General features: G+C 44.8%; 1 protein-coding gene across 1 annotated transcript in view; it reads right to left on the bottom strand.

The window, feature by feature from the left end:
- Positions 1 to 658: 658 nt before the first annotated feature.
- ALDH5A1 (aldehyde dehydrogenase 5 family member A1) overlaps positions 659 to 8,903 on the bottom strand; it is a 32,335-nt gene continuing 24,090 nt past the window's right edge. Inside the window, exons 9-10 of the mRNA XM_070584165.1 lie at positions 5,756 to 5,814; positions 659 to 4,112 (exon numbers count right to left, since the gene is read on the bottom strand). Coding sequence (XP_070440266.1) covers positions 3,907 to 4,112; positions 5,756 to 5,814 — 265 coding nt within the window. The 3' untranslated portion in view covers positions 659 to 3,906. The remainder of the gene's footprint in view (positions 4,113 to 5,755; positions 5,815 to 8,903) is intronic.

The raw sequence follows: 8,903 nt of genomic DNA, 5'->3' as shown, positions 1-8,903 counted from the left end.
CTCTCTGGGAAGGGAGCACCATTTACACAGGCAGGAGAGGAAAAGTAATTTGCTCTCTGCCCTTCTGAGTTCTTGTCTGAGACGTCTGTAATAAAAGACAGATTAACACAAGAAAAACAAACAGAAGCTTATGAACATGTATACCTCCTGGACACATGGAAGATAACCAGAGAAACATGAGTAACTCAAAGAGGTGGCTTAGAACTCCAGCTTATACAGCATCTTCAACAAAGAACAATAAATTTGTGGAGAAATGACTAACAATGGAAAGCAGTTGTAGGCTTCCAAGGGCGGAGATAAAGGCTAGTTAGTAAAATCTGTTCTATAGATTCTTCTGGGGCCCTTTCCAGGCTGACGGGTCTAGAGGTGTCTCTGTGATTAACCTTTGTCCCTCTGGGGAGGGGGGGACACCTTTGTAAATTTACATCCTGCTTCTAGGCAAATAGGGAGAGGGCAGAGAGCTATTCTTGTCTCTGCCTCTTCTCAATTGCCTTCAGCTCACGATAATCCTTGTGCCAAAGTGGCATATTTTGGGGTGACATGTTCTGCTACCCTTCATACATATCCGAACAGGTCTAATAATATCCGAGACAAACTCAAATGATGAACTGGCAAGACAAAAAGCCACAATCAGAAACCTTAACACAGAAATAGGAAACTCTGTTAATTCAACATTTATTAATCACACACGCACACACATGCTGACAAGACACTGATACACATACACAATTATTAAAAACTGGAAAATGAGTAATGTGCACATTTAAAAAGCAAAATGTTTACACACTTCCTGTTACACTTATTCCCAAGTTTTATCTCACAAAATACAGCATGAAAAAAATCACAGCATAAATATTATTCAAGTAAACTGCTATCTGAAATAGCCACACATGAATAATGAAAACCCTGGGCTCCAGCCTTCAGAGAAGGCAGTCATGTGGCACAAATTAAAGTTAACAATATAAGTTAAGAATAAAATAGATTTATTTGCACTGTGCTTCTGATCTTCATTTTCACTGAGTCTTTCCATGAGAATAAAAGTAGAAGAAACAGCATTTGACATAAAATCGTATTTAAAAGCCACTCAAAGGGATAAAGAGAACAGAAGAGCTCTTTTAATGAGAATCCTTGCCTAGCTGGGGAAATAAATTAGGAAGCGTTTTTTTAAGGCCAATAGACTCGTTATCTAGGTAATTTCATTTGAGTTATGTGATAATTGCTGGGAAGTCTTCAATGAGAATTTATTGGAACAATGCCCAGAAAAGTACTTTTTACACAGTCAGTGTTCAATAAAAACAAATAATGCCTGATAAACGCAGAAAGGTCAATCTCTCTCTCGGTATGGATCAGGGGTTGGCAAACATTTTCTGTCAAGAGCCAAAGAGTAAATATTTTAGGCTTTGCAGGCCATCCTGTCTTGGTTGCAAGTACTCAATTCTGCCAACTAAGAAGCCATAGATCATACAGTAAATGAACGGGTGTGGCTGTGTTTCAATAAAATTTTGTTTATGGACACTGAAATCTGAATTCCATATAGTTTCATGTGTCATGAAATATTATTATTCTTTTGACTTTCTTCCAGCCACTTGGAAATATAAAAACCATTCTTAGCTCCGCTTTGTACAAAAACAGGTGGCAGGCCCGATTTGGCCAGTGGGCTGTAGTTTGTCAACCCCCAGTCTAATGGTCCTTTTCATGCTGTAAAATATATTTAAAAAAAAATTCCATCCATCACATATGGTTACTTTATTGAAAAAATAACCAACAAAAGTTCATTTAAAAACTCTTTTCTTTCTTCTCCCAACCCAGAAAATTTTACCAAACAGTAAAGCTATTTCCTTTTCAAATTATTTTAATTACAAAATTAATCAAAGATATGGCAATGAGTCTCTGGCCTTTAATTTATATACCTGTGAGCCAAATATACAAAGAACCTGACAACCTGCCACCCAGCCAAGGAATCCACTGGTTTACAAAGTTACAAACTTATGTGCACGTCATTCCCCCAGACACCTCCAACCATCAGTATTCCAGACTTCTAAAAAATGTTACAGCATTTTTATTGTTAATAGAAAACAGATGGACACACCCAAATATTAAGTAATTAGGATGATATATAAAACCACCTAAGACCTAAAGGTAAAACCTAGAAATCAGCTGTGAATATGCTATGTATGCGGTTCTTGGCAGGGCCTGGGCAATGCATGACACTAGGAGGTGGACTTGGGCCTCGGGATCCGGGTGGCATAATCCAGGCTAAATGCAAGGCAGCCCCAAGACTGGCTGTCGTCCCTGTGCACAGGGACACTGCTGACCTTGAGTTACACAACCACAGCTCCCCCGTGGCTCAGGGAGGAATGCTAAGTACTGGGTGGGGTTCAGGAGCAATTGCCTCTAGCAGTACTTTCATTGATGTCTCCCTTCCACTACCCAGAATATCCAGGGAATGTCATAGATTCTGCATTTAAGGTAGAGTGGGAAAGGAAGGAGCTTCATGGCTGCCTGTCCAGCCTGGAACAGCCTTTATTCCTTTTCCTCCGTACATCAGGATGGGTGGGAGACCCATCAGAAAAGCCTAGAATTTTCTTAATCAGAGTTTTTCTTTGGAGTGACAGGAAACACCAGTCACAGGGTTTTTCTTTTTGTTTTTTTAAATGGTGAACTGTCAAAACTCTTATTGAATAAGAGGGGCCTGAAATTCAAGGTCTTGTGCCTCTCCCACAAGGTGAACTGGCAATTATGGAAGCCCTTTTTCCTTTCGAGATTATGGTGGTGAAAGTGCTATTGCTCTTCTGGAGGTGAAGCAGCAGCCCCTCGTGAGGACAAGGAGCAGGCTGCAGGGGACAACCACTTACTCAGGCTCGGGTGGGTGGGTGGGCCCCTGCCTCCCCTTCTCTTGGCAAAGCCACTGTGGGATACCCAAGAGGGGCCGGGTGATGCTGCTCGTAACAATAATGGCTCTTGTACTTACATCGAATTTTCATTCTTTTGCAAATACTTTTACTTTTTCTTAGGCTCACAACATTCCACTGAGCTAAGTAAGGAATATAGGGAATCTCCACTCTCCATGAGGGAGGGCGGCTGCTGAACAGCATGCCCGCAGAACAAAGCTACTCCTCAGTGAAGGAGCCATTCTGTGTGTGCCTTCCACTCTACCGGGCTGCCTTGGCTGCTCTGTGCTTTATACCTGGGCTGGTTTCCTAAAGGAAACAAGATGAAATGGAAAACGGACAGAAATGAAAATACCATCTTTAAGCAGCCAATTTAGGATGATGAAGACTTCAGTTTAAAAAGTCATCCACAAAAAGGGAGAGATGCTCCTTCATTCCTCACAGAAGCACAGGCAGTTCTGTGCTATTTCAGAAGTCTTAAAAACGATGGATTCAACCTCTGCAGCAACACCTCTGAAGACACAGCAAGTGTCTTTAGCGCTGAGCTGGCAGATTGCCAGGGGTGTCATACCCCCCCCGCCCCCCCCCCCCCCCGCCCCCTAGGCTGACAGTCATACTCAGGGTCGCTCCGGTAGCCCTCTGGATCTAAGCTCCAGAGCCACGTGGGAGATGGCCATGTCATCCACCAGGCAGTGATCAAGCCCTTGTGACAGGGCTACAGGGGCCAGCTGCATCTTGCTCTGAGACAGATGGGGTTGTGGTGGGTTCCAGGGCTTCAATCTATAAACCCAATGCTGGTTCATGAGGAGTCTGCAGTCACAGGCATGTGGCATCTATTGGTCCCTAGTTAGCCAAGGGGAGGGGTAGGATTTGTATCTGCTTAAGATTCCAATGACTGGATGAGCTTTAAAACATTCAAATCCAGATGACCTATAAGTTTATTTAAAGTAATGGATGGCATGTCCTCCTATATGTAGATAAGCTTCCTTTTTTACTTTTTAAGAACTGAAGAATCCTACAAGCCTCCCAAACACACATACTTGAGTTCCAGATACTCATCAATGCCATACTTGGACCCCTCTCGCCCAAGGCCAGATTGCTTCACGCCGCCAAACGGGCACTCCACAGTGGAGATCAATCCTTCGTTAACGCCAACCATGCCCACTTCCAGCTTCTCTGCCACCCTCCAGATCTGGGCTGGGTCTTGAGAGTAAAAATAACCTGTCATAGGGATAAAGGACAGAGATGGCATGTAGAATAGTCATTAAAGACACCATGTTTGAAGCTGAGGATGCCGTTGACGACTATCTGTCTAGTGACTCGGGCCTGGAATCCTCGCTGCTCCTAAGCACATAGAGCCCCCAGTTGGTCCTGAAATCATCTTTCTGCTCCTGTTCCACTCCTGCTAGTGCCCTCACCGTCTCCCATGAGGACTGTACCAATGGCCTCCCCAGCTCCTGTTGTCTACTGTTCAATCCAGCCTGCACGCCTCTGTTAGATTATCCTTGTGATATTTTTGCCCAAACCTTCCGGGGACACCTTTCTATCTACAAAATAAGATTAAATTTCTAGTGGGTATTCAAACCCTCCCTATTGTGATCTCAGTCAACATTTTCAGCTTTACCTTCCACTACTCCAATCACCAACCACCTTCTCCAAATTCTCCTCACTCTCTTACTTCACTTCTAAACTCCCTTGGTCCCCTCTGCCGAGAATCCCTCTGCTCTAATCTCTGCACAATCAGAGTCCTGCCCATGATTTATGACCTAGTTCAGGCTGGGGCTTCCTCCACCATCATCCCATTGAGTAGGGGAGAAAAGAACACTGACTCAACATTACAGAGGCACCCATGCACACACTTACCCGGCTTTAGGAAAACTCCTGGAGCAGGCAGCATGGGGAGAGGTACTCCACAGCATGTTGATCCTTCCTCTGTTTTTTTTTACAGGGAAGGATTTGCCCTGAGCTAACATCTGTTGCCAATCTTCCTCTTTTTTTTTCCCCGCCCCAAAGCCCCAGTGTGTGGCTGTATATTCTAGTTGTAAGTCCTTCTAGTTCTTCTACGTGATTCGCCACCACAGCATGGCTGCTGACAGACGAGTGGTGTGGTTCTGCAACTGGGAACTGAACCTGGGCCACTGAAGCGGAATGCACCGAACTTTAACCACTACGCCATCAGGGCTGGCTCTGATCCTTCTTCTTTACAAACAGTTAGAAGGAGTCCTCCTACACCTAGAGGGGAAGCTTCTACAGAGCTGTAGCTCTATCTTTACGTCTCTGTATCTTTCTCAGTACTTCGTTCACTGTGGATGCTAAATAAATTTTGTGGAGCGCATTTATGCCTGTATAATTTTGTCATGGTAATAGGGTACATACTGGGGCCACCGTGACCCTCTCCACACTAACAGAATGGCAGCCACTCAGTGAAGCTCCATCTGCACGTGCTGTCTTTGCTCCTTTCACTGTCCCTGACGCTCTCTGCCGGTGCCCTCGGTCTAGGACTTCCTCTTTTCTTCAGGCTTCCAGAAGCCAGGCCAAATGGGAGAAAAAGCACTTGGAATTTCTAGGCATCAAGCTTCTAAGAACACGGGACTTAAGGGGTGCGTGCGTTTCTAGAATAATCTGCAATGCTTCTTCTCCCATTGCTCGCCCAGTTCTCCCCAGGGAGCTCCCAGTGTGCAACCTGGGAGATAAGGCAAAGGAACCTGAATTCGCACAAATCTGTCCTTGCCCCTTGGAAAGCAACAAAACATCTGCTCCAGTGAAATTTCCTTCTCAAAACCCAGGGCGATGTTTAGAAGGCAAACCCCAGCATCAGTTCAAGAAATGGTTACGATTGCCACCGAGCGAGGACCAACGCCTACCTGCTAACCCAACGTCAGCCGCGTTAGCGATCGCCACCGCCTCCTCCTCTGTATCGAACCTGCCAAAGTTAAGAGGGGTCATCAGCAAAATCTGTAAGGGAGAACAAAGAAAACCGCTGCCTTTTTTCCTGATTTGTTCCCAAATAACGGCAAGGGGCAGATCAGAGTTTAGCAAAGAGATCCCAGGGCAGAGTACAGAGGAAAACAGCACCACGCACTGCGATGACTCAGCATTCAAGGCTGGCGTGCACAGAACGACACCGGTTCATCCCTTTTAAGGCAACAAGAGACTAGCAGGCTGATGTGCAGGGAACAGTGGCACATCCAGAATGTCAAACAAAATGCCTTAAGAAAGGATTACTGCTCCTGCTACCTACTGAGAATATATAACAATTGTGACAACGACATAATTTAGAAGCAACCATAAGGTAGTAGAAAGAAAACTGTCCAGAGGAAGTCGGGCCAGAGTTCTGATTTGAGCTTGACCACTTATGTTCTTAACAGTGTGACATGCTGGGAGTCTTGTTCCTCTCTGCAATCAAGGAGTGCTAGCACCAAAGCCCTCTGCGGTCTCTCCCAGCTTTATCATTTTATTTCTGGAACAAGATTTGAGTGGCATCTTTCTGCTGCTCCAGAATTGTAACTGGGGCAAACGGTTCTAAGCATCCCAATTCCTTAATTCTGCCAGCAGCAGATCGGCCAGCAGTGGGGGCCAGCAGCTCTCTGAAGGCACCAGGCAGAGTGGGCTGGGCTGCCTTGGGCCCCAGTCAATACAATTAGAAGCCTGGGAGAAAAGAAGGCAGTTTTGGGCAAGGGAAGGTCGGGGAAGGGGACCCCAAGAGAATCACTTGTTCCAAGGATGACCAGCTGTGTCTCCTACGGCTTCCCTCTCCACTTGAATATAGCAAGCTATTCTATCCACGGGAGAATAGAAAAACAGGGCATGACCAATGTCCCCATTCCCCAACCGTCCCTCAAAAACACAGCAGTCACATCATCAGTTGTGGCATCATTGAGGATTTTCACCTTTCCGGTGTAACCGCTAACGCTAGAGCTGTGCTCTCACCACTCTGTGCCCCAGAAGGAGAGGTGTGGTGAGACTGGAGTCCACTGGTATCAACTGGGTCTCCCTCCCTAATTTTTTATTTACACCATCACCACCACCGCCACCACCATAATGGTATTAGGCAATGTGCTAAGCACTTTACGTACATTATGTCATTTAAACCTGATAACTACCCTGTGAGGCAGGAACTAGTTCTTATCCCTTTTCTCACATGAGGACCCTGAGGCTCAGAGAAGTTAACTCATCCAGGGGTACACAGGTATGAAGCAGCCAAGCCTGAATCTACACCTAATTCAACTCCAAGGCCTGCATTCCTAACCACTGCATCCTTTTGATGTCCTGTGAAAACATCAAGTTCACATTCTGGATTAAAAATTTTTATTAAAACAAAGAAGATAAAAGTCCTTCAAGTGGTCCATTTCTCCAAAGGTGGACTAATATATAAACTTCATTCGCAAGATGGTAACAAAGCCGGCAAAGTATATAAGAAAGATTTCTGTTCTGGACAAGATGGCACAGGCAGCACCAGCTGCCAGCTCTCTGTGGGAACATGATGCTGGAGATGCTAGAGGAGAGGAGAAAATCATGGCTCAAAAAACCTCAACCAAAAATTTTTTGCCAAAAAGGCAAAAAATTCTGGAGGCCACAAAGCGGTTGGATCCTGGAGGGAAATGACAGTCTCAAGTGGGAGAGAGCTGGGGCCCACTCATGGAGAGGGTGAGATGGGCCAGAGCTCTAAGTGGTCTGTGGAGGTGGGGCTGCACCTCCCCCATCACACTTGTGAATTTCAGGTGCTGTTGCCTACAGACCTGGATCCCTGGACCAATGCTATGTTGCTATGGGCAGAAAAGCAGCACCACCAGCTCAGGGCAGTGGGGGACCCAGGCAGTGCTCAAGCCCAGCTGGCTAAGTGTGCGATCCAAAACAAGCATAGGGGCAGCATGAACTAGAGGCCCCTTCTCCCCAACCCATTACTCTATGCAAAATACCCCTTGGGGCAAAGGATACCTGGGGCAGGGAAGAGGTGTTGAGACCACATTTTAATACTAGAATTTCCCACCCTGAGGCTCACCCTTTGCCCTCCAAATGCATCAGAAGGAGCACAAACTAATGGCTAACGTTTTTACTACAATCCCAAAGCAGACATTACTAGCCAAGGCTGCTAACAGTCCAAAGGGCTAAAGATGAGTTCACAAGACATCTGAGGGCTCCAAGACCAAGAAAGATAAGCAGAACAACCTAAACCAGGGGAGGCAGATATAACAGAACAGAATAAAAATGTAAGAAAAGGAAAAGTATCCACGTAAAATAAGGGAGAATAATAAAGCGGGAAGAATCAGTTATGGGGAAGAACCAACTGGAGAGAGCAAGGATGAAAAAGATAATTGTTGTGATAAAGAACTTGGTGGATGGGTTGGATAGTAGAATGAGTGAATCCAAAGAATGAATTACTAAGCTGGCAGATGTCTCTCAGGAGGCACCAGGAATGGAGGAAGAGATGGAGGCAACAAACAAGAGTTAAGAAAAGTGAAAATATGACTACAATAGACTTCGAAGCTGGAAAAGGATAAATGGAGGGAAGAGAAATATTTGGAGAAATAAGGACCAAGAATTTCCCAGGACTAAAAAAACACTTTAGATATTAAAGGAAGACATTAGGACCTCAGAATGAAAAAGCTCACAAGTTGCCACACCAGTAAAATTTAAGAATGTCAAAGACCATGAGAAATTTTAAGTCTCCAGAGAGAGAAAGCAGATCCCTTCAAAGGAACAAAAACCAGACATTAGCTTTCTCAGGAACAACCCTGGAAATAAGCAAAAGCAGTGGTATCTTCAAAGCATGGAACCTAGAATTTTATGCAGGTAAATTACTATTTACTTGTGAATGGGAGATATAAAAACACAGAAAGTTCATTTCCCACAGACTCCTTTGAAAGAACTCTTTGAGGATGTACTCCCTTAAGAAGAAAAATGAGTTCAGCAGAACGCAAGAAGTAAGAGGGCAAAGTAAAGAGTTTGGTAAATGTTGTGCTCTTCCTAGGCAATAACAAAATTTGTTTTTAAACCATAAATTGATCTTGG

This window comes from Equus przewalskii, chromosome 19 (assembly GCF_037783145.1).
Source record: "Equus przewalskii isolate Varuska chromosome 19, EquPr2, whole genome shotgun sequence".
Taxonomy (NCBI): Eukaryota; Metazoa; Chordata; class Mammalia; order Perissodactyla; family Equidae; genus Equus; species Equus przewalskii.
The sequence above is the reverse complement of the archived record's forward strand: the minus strand, read 5'-3'. Positions and strand labels throughout refer to the sequence as shown.